The 15,817-nt window shown below is 48.5% G+C and overlaps 6 protein-coding genes across 6 annotated transcripts; 5 read left to right on the forward strand and 1 right to left on the reverse strand.

Moving 5' to 3' along the window:
• Positions 1–243: 243 nt before the first annotated feature.
• On the forward strand, positions 244–1,626 carry BC939DRAFT_530119 (uncharacterized protein; the record flags this gene model as incomplete). The annotated part of the gene is made up of 2 exons (XM_051561551.1): positions 244–490; positions 1,438–1,626. Exons 1-2 carry the CDS (start codon positions 275–277, stop codon positions 1,624–1,626), a joined length of 405 nt encoding a protein of 134 aa, XP_051410659.1. The 5' UTR covers positions 244–274.
• Positions 1,627–1,680: 54 nt separating this feature from the next.
• On the forward strand, positions 1,681–1,995 carry BC939DRAFT_504488 (P-loop containing nucleoside triphosphate hydrolase protein; the record flags this gene model as incomplete). Its single annotated transcript, XM_051560535.1, has 2 exons — positions 1,681–1,820; positions 1,857–1,995. 2 exons carry the CDS (start codon positions 1,681–1,683, stop codon positions 1,993–1,995), a joined length of 279 nt encoding a protein of 92 aa, XP_051410660.1.
• Positions 1,996–2,480: 485 nt separating this feature from the next.
• BC939DRAFT_455994 (glycosyl-transferase for dystroglycan-domain-containing protein) lies at positions 2,481–4,388 on the forward strand. The gene is made up of 4 exons (XM_051556273.1): positions 2,481–2,841; positions 2,959–3,366; positions 3,482–3,855; positions 3,970–4,388. The coding sequence occupies exons 1-4, from the start codon at positions 2,625–2,627 to the stop codon at positions 4,243–4,245; spliced, it is 1,275 nt and encodes a 424-aa protein (XP_051410661.1). The 5' UTR covers positions 2,481–2,624; the 3' UTR covers positions 4,246–4,388.
• Positions 4,389–4,849: 461 nt separating this feature from the next.
• BC939DRAFT_455998 (uncharacterized protein) lies at positions 4,850–9,627 on the reverse strand. Its single transcript, XM_051556274.1, has 6 exons — positions 9,343–9,627; positions 8,988–9,242; positions 7,207–8,896; positions 6,949–7,128; positions 6,636–6,859; positions 4,850–6,536 (listed from the first exon to the last, which is right to left on the reverse strand). Exons 1-6 carry the CDS (start codon positions 9,548–9,550, stop codon positions 5,281–5,283), a joined length of 3,813 nt encoding a protein of 1,270 aa, XP_051410662.1. The 5' UTR covers positions 9,551–9,627; the 3' UTR covers positions 4,850–5,280.
• Positions 9,628–9,746: 119 nt separating this feature from the next.
• On the forward strand, positions 9,747–10,595 carry BC939DRAFT_455999 (uncharacterized protein). The gene has a single exon (XM_051556275.1). It carries the CDS (start codon positions 9,992–9,994, stop codon positions 10,421–10,423), a length of 432 nt encoding a protein of 143 aa, XP_051410663.1. The 5' UTR covers positions 9,747–9,991; the 3' UTR covers positions 10,424–10,595.
• A 274-nt stretch (positions 10,596–10,869) lies between these two features.
• On the forward strand, positions 10,870–13,240 carry BC939DRAFT_504491 (uncharacterized protein; the record flags this gene model as incomplete). The annotated part of the gene is made up of 3 exons (XM_051560536.1): positions 10,870–11,711; positions 11,905–12,591; positions 13,099–13,240. 3 exons carry the CDS (start codon positions 10,870–10,872, stop codon positions 13,238–13,240), a joined length of 1,671 nt encoding a protein of 556 aa, XP_051410664.1.
• Positions 13,241–15,817: the final 2,577 nt, after the last annotated feature.

Here is a 15,817-nt window from a genome sequence, read left to right on the forward strand (position 1 = left end):
TATTCAGCTAGAGATCGGAAAAGGCGATAATCGTCGCGTTCTAGCACGGATTCTGACTTTGAGGCGTTCAGCCATAATCCAACGGATGATAGCTTCGGGCCATTGCCTGCTCAAACAGGCCCAAATACTAAGTTTGTAACAGCAGAAGTCGTTTCGCCGCTTTTTTTTCATTTTATTCAATAGGAGGTTCAGAATGAAGGCACCAAGTTAGTGGAAGCGATCACAGTTTTGTAACTCAAAGTCCTTTGACTTCCTTGACGTATTCACCGGGTACATGAATGAAGTCCGCATGGTCCATAGCGTACTAGAACTTGGCGTCATCGCCCTCAAGACTGTGCAGAATGCGATCGTTCTCCTCGGAATACTTCATGAATTACTCGGTATTAGAGAGGGGAGCAGTGAAGCCAGTGCAGAGTGGGAGGCTATCAAGAAGACGTTGTTAGCGACGACATTTGGGATTGTGATATTGATGGCGGTCAAGGAGTGGAAGGTTTCAATGTTCGCTCAAAAAGCAGTCGCCGGCTAAGCATTTTTGCCACGTGCAACGTATGCAGGAATGCATGCCAGCAAATGAAGTAGCATAGTGCTCTCCAAGAAATGTGCAAAATAATATAGTACCTTTGGAAGGTCAATGATCGATGGTATATTTCAGACGGTCTACTTATGTCTATGCTGGAACGGATGTCGGTGATGTCTTGACTGACAACTCGTGTCCTGGAACTTTCCTCCTGTGGCGGTTCTCATCTGTTATGAATTATGAGCTCCACTGTAACGTCTATGCCACAGGCGATGTATTCATAGGTTAGGTAATCGGCTCTACATGTTGCATATTTGCAACTGCGCCAAGATTTAAGGCGGATCCAGCGCTGTCTCCTAGGTGGTGATTTGACTTGTTCCTGTCCTGAATGTTGTTGTGGTTTGACTTAATCTTTGTCTAACGGTCTGTGTTGCCACTGCGGTAGCCTTTATGATTGCCGGTCAATGCCCTAGGCCTGGGAACTCTCCGCCTCGTACCTTCACTAAACCGAGAATCAGCAATATAAGCCCTCATGAAAAGAAGAAGAGAAAGTATGTTATTGCGATCATGAAATAATCGGAGAGCCAAGGATGGGTTTTTATATGCCCAGTTAAGCAGATGAGATTGAGGAAGGAACTCGCACTTGAAGATGTCTGGTGTTGCGGGACCAACTAAGCGAATCTTCGCAGTATTTCCCAGGCGAGATCCGCAATCCGCAGTGTCTCCAGGGTAATATCCGCAGCTTGCCATGCATTAGAAGCGAACACGAAAGGCTCAAGACGCGACATAAAAAAAGAGTCCGTTGTGATGGGCGAGTTGACAGGATAGTCCCCTGGAAACTGGGGGTAGCATGCCACCCTTACGATCACGCGTATGGCATTACTTGACCGGTGTCTGTGGCTAACATGTGTATTCCCTAGGGTTTGTTGGCCCTGAGGTTCTTCCAAATCATAGAGGCCGCTGGAGGCTCCATCTCCATCGATGGCGTCGACATCTCACAGGACCCTTTCCTCTTTGGAGACTCTATCCGCTCGAACTTGGACCCATTTGGGCGTCATAACGACACTGAACTCTGGGCTGCTTTGGAATCTGCTTCGCTAAAGTCCTAGGTCTCCTCTCTTTCCGAGGGTCTTTCGGCCACGATCGAGAACGGGGGTGAGAGCATGTCTCTGGGTCAACACCAGCTGATGTCTCTTGCACGAGCGATGCTCGCCAAGAATACGCGCGTGCTTTGCTTGGATGAGGTCACAGCTGCGATCGATATCGAGACGGACAATGCGATCCAGCAAGCGCTCCGACGCGAGTTCTAGGGCTGCACGGTGTTGACGATTGCGCATAGGATCAACACGATCATGGACAGTGATCAGATCTTGGTGCTTGATAACGGTGAGATGAAGGAGTTTGAGTCGCCTGCAAAGCTGTTGGCAGACCCAACCTCGATCTTTCACTCGCTCGCCAAGGAGTCTGGAAACCTTTGAACATCTGGCAAATTGTATGATAGTAATGAACAATAAAGGCCATGATTTTGCCTCTCTCATGTCTTGATATTGCTTAATAATCGCGCAAAAAAAGAAGGATACGTTTTGAACAGGGTCATAACGAGCAGAACCCTGGCGCACTCTTGGGCTACTTTGGCCAAGGGCAGACTCGGAGCCCACAAAGGACCGTTGGTCGCGTTTTCTGGCCTGCGCTGGTCATGGTGGTAAAAGCGGATCGTAGCCTTTTGGTAGTACTACTTAGGCACAAGGTCCAGCAAATACTGTAATAAGTGGTAAACAAACCGTGACTATACGGCTTAATGCATGCAGTGCGAATTGATTGGGCAGGAGTGGAATAGTCAACTGGGGTCAATTGGGCAAAGCCAAAGAGTCAGGCACAACCATGTTGCTCCTTTTATTGCTCTCACCTTCAGCGCCCACTGTCCTATTTTAGGGTACAGCACTACCGCACTCGCATCTGGGTCGCATCTGGGTCGCATCTGGGTCTCATTCATTCTTCCTCATCGCCTTCCTCTCCATCTTCCTCCCTCCTTCCTCATCCTTTTCCACTTCTTCATCGTCATCATCTATCGCCCTTCTTGGACAGGAAAAGGACACGATACAGCCAAATGGGACTAATACCTCAGCCTGCAGTCAAGCTGCTGCGATACGGTGTGCTGGCATACCTCGCAGGGTCCGTCATCTTCACGCTACATACCCAATTCAGTCGATACCAGGACTCGCAGCCCATCTACAACGTCACTCCAGGAACATGGGATGAGCCAGGCCAGGCAGTCTTTGATCTGGAAAGCACCGTCTACTCAAAGCAGAGGATGAGCTGGAAAAGTAACTAGTGCGAACTATTGATCTGCAGGACTAGTCATGTTATTTGTTATGTCGACCATTTTACTGGCTGCTGTATTGGCTGCTATTGACCAGCATCGTCCTTGCACTGCATTGTAGCGCCGGAAGACAGCCCCCGCCATGAGATTGAGGAAGACGCAGTGATCCACAAGATATTCGCCAACACGATGCAGCCCTCCAAAGTGCTGCCTTACTACTTCAAAGCAGAGCGGAGATTCGATCCGGAGGCGGTCACCATCACGACCCTGATCACCTACGACCGATATCCAGTCTTCAGCAAACTCGTCACCAACTACCAGGGACCCATCTCTGTCAGCATTCACATCAACGACGACGAGAACCGGGACGAGAACCTGTCGAGGCTGCATGACATGTACAGTTCGAACCCGTCTATGAGGGAGTTTGTGGATGTGCATGTCATTGTCGACAAGTTTGATCGGCAGTTCAACATGTGGCGCAATGTGGCCAGGTTCTTTGCTCGGACCAACTACTTTATGATGCTTGATGGTAAGGAGACCAAGTCTACTGCATGCGACCTTGCACCCCCCATGTGGATTCTGCTTACCCGAGCGTGTGTTGACTGAAACCTCCCATCCCATTTTTTGTCCGCTACTCCTGATAGTCGATTTTCACATCTGCACAAACCTGCAGCACCACCTGTCCCTTGACCCGGAAGCACGCCGGCTTATGAGAGAAGGGAAAGCGGTTCTTTTGCCCGCTTTCGAATATAGAAAACAAGAAGACGGTGTCGACTCGAGGACCTTCCCCAAGGATAAAGCAGCGGCAATCCAGCTGGTACGGGACAACAAGCTGGCGGTCTTCCACGATTTCTTCGCCAGGGGACACAATGCGACGGACTATGAGCGCTGGTACAAGACCGAGTCAGCGTACAAGGTCACGACGTACCAGCACTCGTACGAGCCTTATGTGATCCTGAAGAAGGAAGGGACGCCGTGGTGCGACGAGCGATTCGTGGGCTATGGGGCCAACAAGGCCGTAAGTTTCACTCCATCTGGTGCTTGTCATGTTTACGATACACTCTCTGGAATGTATCTCTAACAGGGGGACGGACCAAATCCCTTCTTGATTTTTTGCCGATTCCATTTCTAGGCCTGCCTGTTCGAGATTTACATTTCCGGGATCGACTACTACGTGCTCCCTCACGACTTTTTGATCCACCAGTCGCACCCATACAAGGAAGAGACCAGGAAACAGGAGCGCAAGTACAACCGCAAGCTGTACCAGAACTTCCAGGAGGAGGCCTGCTTACGGTACTCGCGGGACTTTGTCCTGGCCCAGCAGTGGAACACGCCAAAAGCAGACAACGTGAAGGAGCAATGCAACAGGATCAAAGGGTTCAAGCAGGCCATGGCACAGTTCAGCTAGGTCTAATGCTCCAATGATAGTGATGTGGAGCTAGGAAAGACTCTCTATTTGAATATAATGAGCACGATGATATCTACATATCTACATGGGACTGAAAGAGACAAGTACCGATGATGGATAATCAGGGACTTTTTTTTTGCTAAAAGGCGTTCGACAAACTAGTTGGACTTGAGCGCTTAGCAATAACTTAGATCCAAAAAAAAAGTAGGGGAAGGGGGGGGGGGTTCCTATACCTTGATGTCTTGATCTCCATGGATCAAGCCTTGCGCTACTGAATGACGCTTGAAGCTCGACCACTAGCGGATGCTTCTGATGCTGCTCATCCAAGCACATCTTGGTTAGCCAATCCCCCAGCAATTGTTTCCGATATTCGTAGACGTTTGATTTGATTTGCGCGCATTAAATGGCCGAGTAGGTCTTGAATGAGCGGCATGTCTGTCGTCCTTAGCCTCGGGCATATCGTAGTTATTCTCAGGCATTTCTTCGTAAACACGGCGTCTGTCCTTTGCAGGAGGCGGCGCTGTTGGTAATGAGGATGATGATGATGGTAAAAAAAAAAAAAACCATTGTTATCGCCAGTGTTTGCTCTTGGTTGTTGAATAACCTCTGGTAAGAGCCGACCGAGCATGAAGATATAAAAAAAATCATTACAATCAAGCACAGTAGAGTTTGTAAACGGCAGCTCAGACTCGCGCATACATCAATACCTTTTGTGGCTGTCCTTCAAGCTCACAGATAGAAACAACATGAAGCGTTGTCTGGAGAATGAAGAAAGAAGAACTTACTGTTCGCCCTTTTTTCTTCTTTTTTTAAGTGGATTCGTTCTGTTTCTAAATTATCACTAGCCATGACGATAATCCTCGACCTCCTTTCTCGCAACGCTTCATAAAAACTGAGGCGGCCTGGATTTTCGAAGGAGCCCGATTAGAATCGGCTAGGACTTCCAGGCTCGCAGGCAGTAATAGCTATGGATGTGCGACAGAGTCGGCCCATAAACAATATGTAGGATACAACGAGGCAGTCCGGCTATGGAATCTACTTGTAGCGGACTTCCGTGGTACCAATTCCTGCCAACGATCCGACTCCCACTCCTCGCGATCTACCATGGTTTCCCTCGGCACTCATCTCCATCCTCACAATCGCATCCAGGTCTGCAATCCCAGCACGCGCCTGTGCCCGACACAGCGGATCCTCATCTACCTGCTCCACATATCGCAGTGTCCGATATACCCTCTTCAATTGATCACCCTCGATCTTGTACAGTGAGTTCCCTCCGAGCGCTCTGAACAGCAACACCATCACTAATGTTGCGGCTCTACGCACCTCCGTCTGCCGGTCGAGGTCTAGAATCGACAGTACCCAGTCCACGAGGTACCGCATCTCGGGCAACAACCCCGTCGGACAGTTCTCAGCTGCAGTCGCCAGAATCGTCAGCGCACTCGACCGCAATAATGATACCTCGTCCACAATCTGATCCTCACCCTCTTCTTCCTCCTTATTCTCTTGACCGACTCCTTGATTGCTCGCTTTCCTGCGTTCTCGTTCCGCTCTCCACTTGCGCTGCCTCTCCTCCGGTGTCAACAGCGCCTCCGAAGCCCTTTCTAATTTCACCTTCTCAATCAAGTCCTTCCTCTCCTCTTCCCTCGCTTCCATAATCTTCTTATCGACTGCCGTGTTCATGACCTTGTAAAGTCCCGGCAACAGCGCGTCCAAGTAGCCACCTAAAGCCTCACCACATCGCTGCACAGTCTGCACAAGAGCTTCTCCGATCCTGAGTCGCGTATCCAATGTCTGCCTGCCGTCCTCATTCGCATAGATTCTCATCAGCTTCCGCAAGATCTCCGGCCCATGTGCGTCCGTCAGCGCTGCGAGTCCCTTGACAGCATTCAGATAGATGAACGAATCAGGTTCCTGCACATGCTGTACAAAGATATCTAACGCATGATCCAGTTCTCTCTCGGCTCCAGCGCCGCCACTGGATCGAGTCAGCACAATTGACTTTGAAAGGATCATCTCCCGCAAGATATGGAGTCCATGGGCACGAACGGGGAGCAAGCTGTCTTGGAGGGCTGCCAATGCAGAGGCATATTTTTCCATCTCCACCTCCATCTCGGTCTTTTGCGGGGCATTGGCGTTAGTGGAGGAAGAGTCGCTGAGACGGGTGGGTATCAGTGTCTGAAGATCGTGAGCGACTCGCCGAATCTCGATCAGTGGGTGGTTAACGAGTTGCTTGAGGTGGATCAGCGTGAGCGACAAAAGATGGCGATCCTGCTGCGACAAATGCTCGTTTTCTGATGAGGAAGGGCAAAAAAAGTTAGAAGATGAACTTGTTAAAACATATTGTATTTCCCGGCGTAACATCCAGTCGTCAAAGACAGAATGGAGCTTACCTGTCAGAATCGCCGAAAGCAGAGTAAGGACAAGGCCTAGGATCTCCATATCTGCTTCCTCTGGGTCCTCGTCTGCGACTGCTTCGGACCCGTCGGTCCCCTCAATCACGACCTGGTGCTCCAGAATATTATTTGCGAGACCGATAATTTGTGTGACCTTGGTCATGATGCTTGGCCCCAGCTTTTGGGTCATGCTTAGGATTAGCTGGAGCATTGTCAACATCCTATACGTCGTATGCCGCAGCAATAGTTAGGAAACACTCGATGCAGTGCGTGCACACCTCATATACGTCCTTGCGTTCAACGTTCGTACCTTCTTGGCAGCACTGCATTTCCACCACGGGCTTTTCCTGCCTGGTACTCGTCCAGCAAGTACATATAGAGGTCTCCGAGGATCTCGCCATCACGGCCCGTAGTATCGAGTTCGCCCAAAAAGTCCATAAACATATCCACATCCAGCTCGAGCTGCGTAGCCGCGTTACGATCCTGAACGCTGTAAAATTAAACAATCAATATCGCTCCTCAAGAAGCAATGCACCTTCATGAATGTCAAATAACAAACACTGCCTACCTTCGCCGACGCAAGACGGCACCTCCAGTGGGTCCAGGAGCATAATAACTCTCGCCGACGGCACCCATCTCGATCAGATCTGGAATCCTCCGTCCTTCGTGTGTTACCAGATCCTGCCATGGTTTAGAATTTGGAACTGGCACACGCCGCCGCATTACAATCGCCTTGAGTATTTCAACTGTATCTGCAGAGTCCAGGATCCTGAAGTAGACGACTAGGATCTCCTTAGCCTTCTCGCGAAGTACGGAGCGCACCTGGGCCGAGAATTCGTATAGTTGGTACAGTCCTTGCGCAGCCTGACCCAAAAATGCCTGGAAGAGTAAAGGCGAGGGTTCGTTTCCAACAAGGAAGGAGTGCAAGAACATGACGGCCTTGGTCACCTCGTACTCCGATGCTACAAGCGGATCGAGCCCTGATGCCACGTCGTCCATGTCTTCGCCTGTCGTATCGACTACAGAAGGCTGTTTGAGGCTACCGCCATTCCTAGGTATGGTGTCTTTAGCCACAGGCGCCTTTCTATTCGCCTTAGTCCCCCACTTCCATAACGGCCCAACCTCCTTGGCTACGATCTCAACCTGACAGATGGCTGGGCTTTTTGCCAATAGCTTGCTCAGCACAAAGGTCGTTGTTTGCACAAGTTGAGGACTTGGAGGTGTGATCCTGCTTTGCTGCTCTGTCATCTTTGTCTTGTCCTGATCCGGGTCCACGAGTTTCAAGTCCATCTCCAAAATCTCGAGCAGCTCAGGGCAGATGGTGCGATAATAATCCTGAACCGAAGACATCTGATCCGGTACAGAAGTAACAAGCCGCGCAACCCTCTCCAGCTGGCCCAGCTTCACGGTGTCAGCGCCTCCCTGCATGTACTCGAGTACGACTCGAACGCCTCCGGGTCGAAGAAGAATCTGCGAAAGGAATCGTCCGCTAACGCTCTTAAGCCATGCGGGTGTCGGATGCATGGGTGAGGATGATGACAATAGGGTGGTAAGAGATTCCAAAGACTTTGCTGCTTCAGTATTCCAAAAGAGATTGTGAAACAACTTGGCGCTCTCCTCCTTTTGCTGCAGTTGAAGCGATCTGTCGGGGGCATCGCTTGCTTCGGCGAGCGTGCGTTGCTGAAGAGTCGTTTCCTTCAGAGGGGTTGTGGCCAAATCTCCTGGGGAAGGCCTTGATTTATTAGACAACAAACTGCCTGGTGTAGTCTTTCTGGGTTTGTTTGATGACGATGTCCCTTGGTTTGGCCCTTCAGCTTGTTGAGCGCTGGTGGAAGCCTCCTTAGGTTTCGAAAGCGGACGGTATGCTAACTGCAGTAAAGCCGCGTACAGATCGGGGACATGTCGACTCGTCAGAATACTCCCCAAGGTGGTGAATCTCGTTAATTTTGGTGTGTAGGCGACTGTGATCCTTCCCAAGGGTCCGATGATACTCCATAGGAGGTTTGTCTGTTTGATCTGATCCACTACGGTATCCTTTATTGCAGTGCTGATACTGCCGCTGGGCGCTGATCCTGGTCCTGGGGCGAAAAGTTCCTTCTGGACAATGTTCGACCGAACGCGACGGCTAAGTGGCATACCGACGCCTGGTAGTAGACAAGGGTAAATACCCCAGCAGACGATGATCTCGAGCATGGTATGGATCATCCGCTGGTCCATAAGCCCCAGCAGTTCCTTGTCATTCGTTGGATCGTAGAGCTCTAATGGTGAATTAATCGATCCATTTTCATCGTTAATCCACACCCTGATTGTTCCTTTTTCAAAGCAAATAAAATTATCCTTGTACATTACCTCGGTCCTTAATGGAAGCCAGTAAGATCTCCTCGAGTTTGACGAGCAGTTTCACAGACTGGGTTACGAATTCTGCGCGAATGTTTGCGTTGTCCATGTTCTCGAGTTCATCCTGTTCGACATCCTTGCTATCTTTATCTATAGCAGTTTCCGACTCATGCTGGCTTGTGCCGTCTTTGCTGTCGGCCGATCCACTCGATTCATCTCCACGCAGAGTAGCCAAAGTCCCCAATCGCTGTTGAAGAACCTGATCGACTATGGATCATCATAGTAGAGTAGATGCGAACGGTCAACGTTGGATTGTCCATGAGCTTCTCTCTATGACCTGTATCCAAGTTTATTGAGTATGCCTTACTGTTCTGCATATCGACTCTCTCTCCAACCAAGGTATAAATCATCCTGAGGTTTGTCTTCAGTTCCGCCTCCAGCATCTTGGTATTTGAGTGTCCAGCCTCATTCGAATCAGAATCAGAGCATGAGGGAGTGCCATTGTGCTCTTGTGGGACAATACTCCCACTGGCGTTATCCTCCTTGAGCTGCTGCATGTCTGAGCGAGGTTCCATGGGTCGATGTCGCAAAGGAAAAGAAAGGCTGCAAGACTACCTGCCCATTGTTGCACAGCGCTTTATTCTGTCTCTTTCTATCCATGAATTTGTACGTGAGTGTCTGCATACGTGGTTGTGATGTAAAAGTAGGACTCATCGCATGTTTTACTGTCACTCCGGCTCAATTTTTTCGTTTTTTCACACCTTTACTTCACCCACCTTCACTTCTCACTCCTCCATCCCTCCTTCCTTTCGGCCCCCATCTCTTTCTTCCGTCCGTTACTCCTTTTTTTTTTTTTGGAAACGAACAATAGGACCACAGGGCATAAAAAACAATTGCTACCATCCGTTTTCTCAGCCTTGAACCTGTGACCAGAGCAGAAAATATTCAGGAGTGCTTCGTATTCTACACCAACACCTCGCACATAACACGCTTTTTTTCGTTTTTATTTTGCTTTGATGCACTATTGGGCTGCCTCTTCCTCACCCTCACTTTCACTATCACGCTTCCTTTCACTCTCAACGATACCACTAATCCTCAATTGCGATTGCAGCTGCATCCCTATCAGCGATATCGACAGCAGCAGCACTGAAAGTACTTGTATCGACTGCCATCAGACACACCTCCAAGTGGAACTACCACAAGGTAAAATTGCTCGACCATCCAACTGCCACTGTGTCCCACCCCCTTGGGACCGGCGCACTTTGCATTCAAAGGACTTATCCATAAGGGGCATTATCATTGAAGGGTTGGTGATCTTGCAGCAACCGAACCGCTTTTGGGAGGGCGAGGACCGGGAGGTGTTTGTTGATCATGCTGGCACGTCTTTTTTGTACTGCTGTAGCTATGGTCGTTGTTATTTGTCATACTACATTCCCATTCATGCTTAGGCAGTGGTCTTTTATGTTCGGTTGAAGTTGAGGGCACACCGCACCTCGCCTTTTGAATATATCTTTTTAGTCAGATATGCTGTTTCTGCAGTCATGGTCAGCAGCATGGATACGCTTTTCATACATCGGAGGAGGGGGGAATATCCACTGGGGACCACCGAGAGCTGCTCTGTGTATATTCTTGGGTCAGCAGCTTGTTTCCCTGGTTGCTTACGTGGTTGCTTGTGTGCTTACCTGCTTGCTCAGTTGTAAAAACAAGGCAGAAAAATAAGGAAGAAAAGCCAGCCCGGTTCCGATTTATCGACAGAGCAATTGATCCTCTCGGCTCATCTTTCTGTACTATTCGTTTTCTCTTCAACTCCTGGCTCTTTCTTCTTTCTCCTCTTTCTCTTCCCCCCCCCCCCCCCCCCATCGTCCCCCTTTGCCCTTTCAGACAATACACAGCCATGCTTCAGTCCGCATCTATAGCCATGCCAACAGCCTCGACCTCACCCGCTCCTACCACGCCTCGCATGCCTCGCCAACAACCCAAGAAGAGCGGCATCGCTGTGGCCCTCCAGAACCAGAACAATAACATGAACACCAACGGTGCGCGCCAACACCGAAACCCTGCGCAGACCCACGCTCGTCATCAATCCATGCCTTCTCAACCCCGTCCAACGCCGGGCTCTCCCTCCCTCACTGGCAATGCCGTCAAGGGCTCTAGCAATGCAACATTATCGAAGCGTGTGTCCGTCTCCGTAGTCGCTGTCGCCCCTGCATCCTCCTCGACTGTTTCAGCCATCCAAATCTTGAAGAACCAGAACCAGCAGAGCAACACCAACAGCAACGAACGGCACATGAAGCCAAAGCCCAATGCTGCGAAAAATCTTCAAGCTCAGGGACAGCAACAGCAGAACGGCCACGGCAATAACTCGAGGAGCAAACGTAACCAGCAGCGCCGCAAGGACAAAGATACTGCTGTCCCTGCCGCTGAAGCTACGAAAATGGATTCAGATGCATCTTCGTCCTCCTCGGGGACGAATCTGTCGCTGGAGCAGAGTCCTCCATTGAACCCTTCGAGCCCCCCCTCGTCGTCGACGGACTCTGATGATTCTGAATCATTTGCGATCCTGCAGTCGAGCCCGAGTTCGAGCCCGAGCCCGCGTCCACGACCAATTAAGGGAGCGAATAAGGTCGGCAATGGACGACAGAACGGCCGTGCAGGCGGGAAGGTACATGGTCTCCTGTCAGCAAGCCCTCCTCAACGACCAAGCTCTGCTCCGGCGTTACCGCAGCAACGCAAAGGGTACGGGTAGTCTTGAGAATGATAACTGGCTTTCAAATTGTTCGCCGCAGCCGGCTCCATGGCGAAAGGAGAAGAAGAAGCGAGTGAGTGTTCATGACTAACAACAACTCAAAAAAAACAACCACTATTTTGTTTCTTTTTTCTTTATTACTCTGTTGTATTGAAAACGGATGTTGGTGGTGGATGTGAATAGCGCTCCCATGCCGCAGCGACAGCAGAATCACCACCAACTGCAGAATACTCAACCCCAAGGAGAAATGACGGCGGATTCTCAATTCCGACCGAACGTGTCCAAGGCGGTGTCGGCGGATAAAATTATGTTGGCAGACCGTGTAATGACTGAAAAGAAGATTGCCAACTCCATCTCTCCAGCTTCGGCCTCAGCAGCAGCAGCCGCAGCGGCTGCTCTGTATGCAGGACCTACATTCCACAACTCCCCTGCGCCGACCAGTCTCCCCATCCCTGCATTTGTACGACCATCGGCTCCAGCTCCAGTCCCGGTTCCTGTCGAAGAGAAATCTATGGCGGTGCAGACGATGCCGACGATGCCGGCAGCTCCGTTCTTTGGTGAAGGAGCATCGCCGCAGCTCAACAACAGCAGAAATCTTCCATTTCGTCCGCAGCGAACGCAGTCAGAGACAACGGGATGGATGACTCATGCACATGCGCATCACTCTATGCCTGGATGGACGACAAGCTCGCTGTATCCGAGCGTGGGGATGAATCACCGTGTGCCGGAGCGGATGGTGACATCGAGTTTTACGATGGATACGCCAATGACGATGCCAATATCGATGTCGATGTATGGGGCGCCGGTGGCTGATCCGCAGTTGTTGGAGATTAGCCAGAATCTGAGGAACTTATTGAAGATCCAAAGTCAGTAAGGGCGCGTCTTGTTTTTTCGGGATGGGGTGTTGTGGTGGTGTTGCACCGAACACTGGAACGAATGGTTTTTTTTTCTTTTTGATTACAATACCCCTCGGTTGTCGTTTCTTGTTGTTTTCTCATTTGGACAACGCGCTTTCTCTTCTTCTCTTTCTCTTTCCTTTTTGTTTCTTTTCTTTATTTCCTTCTGTTCGCCCTTGAAGCAGTATTGTCTTCACTCCGCATGCCAATCTTTTTACCGCCTCTGCAAAGTTTTGTTCTTGTATATCTCTTTTTTTTTCTTTTTTTTTTTTGCTTTTGATTGCTTTGTGTTGTTTTAATAGTTCTTCCTCCGGTGTACAATATGATCCCTACCATTTCTCTTGCTCTCTTTTTCTCTTCTGTTTATTTCCCTTTCCTTCTTGTATATTTCAACTTGCTTTTTTTTGACGTCAAAGTTGTTTTGTCCATTCCACCATTTCTACTATTACCGCGTCTCCGCTACTGTATTTTGTTTATTTAGCGAGGTGTGCCAGAGATCTTTGTTGTCGATGAAGCACAAGGGATGGACAGATGTCGGTAACAGGGTGGTTTTCAGGTCAAAGTCAAAGTCGAAGCCGAAGGCGGAGGTGGAGGTTGTCGTAGGAGCTGAAGACATTGAGTGAGGACCTTTTTTGGTTGGTTTTGTCCTTCAGGTTTTTTTCTTGCTTCAGGAACACACATTTTTGGCGCCAAATTCACAACATCGGGAGGAAGCAGGATCGAAGAGGGGATAAAAAAGTCGGGAGTACCAGCTGCACAGGAGGAACAGTAATCGACAACAAATCGTACGGGAGTTACTCATGGAAGTAACCGCAAGGTGGTTCCAAAGAGAAAACACAACACATTGGAGCAGGATCCACAGATATATCGTTCGTTTTCATTTGATTCGTCAATGGCACAGCAATACCAACAAAAGCAACAACACCAATCACAACAACAACAAAAAACAGCAGCAATACCGGTAACAACAAATCACTAGGCCACAAGTGTACACAAGCGCTTTGACCAACCTTTTTTTCATATGCAGCAAGCGCACGTATCACCTACGGAACCCATATCATTCAAAGGAGCTACTCAACAACCGCACAAACAATTTGACATTCAGACGTATCGACGATCGTGGTCAATCGCAAGCAGGATCACAGTTTCGCCAATTCAACCTTTTTTTTTTATTTTTCCTTCTTTCGTTTCTCTTTCAATCTTTTTTTTTTTCCCTCAGTTGCTTGCTTCTTCCCGTAGTAAGCAACTTTTTTTTTTTCTTTCATTCTTCATATATCTTTACATTATCTTTTCAATCACCCAGGCATCGTGCTGGCGGTCTAAAAAGATACTTCTTTTTCTTAACTTTTCCTTTCTCCATTTTGTCGCTTCCTTGTACTTTTTTTCTTTTTTTTCTTTTTTCTTTTTTGTTTATGGAGATCCTCTCATCTATGTAGTAAAACAAAGAAAAAAGAATAGAAATAAAGGAAACAAAGCGTTGGGGAAGCGTACATAAAAGCAGATGTTCAAGAGAGTACCCAAAGAATAGAGACATCCCGTCCAGTCTTACAGGTTACTTGTTCCAGAATGGAGACTAATGTGTTAGTGTTTGTTGAAATTATCATCTACGCTCCTTGGGGTCGTGCAGGTTTGTGAAGGCGATCCTTGTCAGAGGAAATTGTCCAGGGAGTGCTGATGTCCGGTTGCTTACTTTAGAAATCCTTCGTGGTATCATGCTGATGTCGTTGTAGCGATTAGTTTTCATATGGCGAGTAGAGTTTGAAGTGACGAACGAGTCCTGTTGCTGAAGAAGTACACCTTAGTGAAAGAAAAGAAAAAATATGAGTGGTTGTTCATTTGGTACGATGAATGCGCTTCTCTGGTCAGAGGAAAGAAAATGCGTTCAAAGTTGAGGGTCAGTGCGAGGTTCTGAGGGAGGTTTTGGCCAGGTTCTGAGAAAATTTTGAACGCATTTTTTTTTCGTATTCCATATCCATGAAATTTTTTCGATTCTTGCGTCAGTGTGTGAGAATTTATTTTGCAGAGATGTTTAATGAGGCGAGGTTTTTTTAACTCGATGAATGCCTAATGCCAATCTCCCCCTTTCTCATCCACCATTCGCCATTCTGAACGATTCCCATGGGAATCGATGCGTCGAGAGGAGCAGACTTTATTTACAGTGCTCAACAAAAAGTTCTTTTTCCTTCATGACTTTGCGCTCGTACATTCGAATGCTCCGGAACCTCAGTGGCGTCCACCACTATGCGAGTTTCGAGAAAGATCTAATGTCTCAGGTCCATGTGAACTTTTTTTTTTTGCATATAACAACTCCAACACTGCATCCCCCTTCATATTCACTCTCAACAACTTCGCGCCTTAACATGAAGTCCCTGCCGGAATCAACCAAGGCGAAAAGCTCTTGTCCTCCTCAAACAAGGAAAAACCGTTCATGAGAACTCCCAAACCCTCCGTATATCGATCGGAATGGTATCCAAGTTTAAAGGACCATACGAGTACTATATTCCCATCAAGAAAAGAGACAGGCTTCCAAAGGTTTCCAAGGCCACTAAGATTCTTTAAGCCCGGAAAATGTCCAGCGGAAAACTTTTAACTCTACATGATGGTCAGGAACTTGTTCTTTCGACACAAGGTGTTCACGTCCATGTGCAGACCATCCGGAACTATCTTAGATTCTTAGATAGCAAAATTTGAAAGGGTACGTCAAGCCTAGGAAGTCTGTTTTGACGGACGATCAAATCAAGAATCGGCACAAAGTCGCTCGCGTCCATTTACATTGGACTGCTGAGCAATGGCGTGATCGGACGAAAGCATAATTAGCAGGATGGGGTCATTCGGAAGGGAGTTTTACTACAAAAAGCCCGAGGACAAGACGACCAGGGTGTTTCAAATCAAGAAAACCAAGCAAGGTGGCGGCGGCAAAATGATGATCTGAGGTTGTATCCCCTATTACGGCGTAGGGGATGCCTGTTGGGGACAGGATCACCGCTGAGGCGTACGCGGATGTCCTCAATTCCTATCAGTGTTTCTCAAAAATATTCGACTTTTATTCGACTCGTGCTAGGCCAATGTAAAATTCGAATGAAATTCGAAATTCGATTCGACAGTTACATTGGCCTAGCACGAGTCGAATAAAAGTCGAATATTTTTGAGAAACACTGATTCCTATGTTCTCTAATCCGGGGATTGGTATGACATGGATC

This window comes from Gamsiella multidivaricata (genome assembly GCF_025024155.1).
Source record: "Gamsiella multidivaricata strain RSA 2152 chromosome Unknown BC939scaffold_46, whole genome shotgun sequence".
NCBI classification, from domain to species: domain Eukaryota; kingdom Fungi; phylum Mortierellomycota; class Mortierellomycetes; order Mortierellales; family Mortierellaceae; genus Gamsiella; species Gamsiella multidivaricata.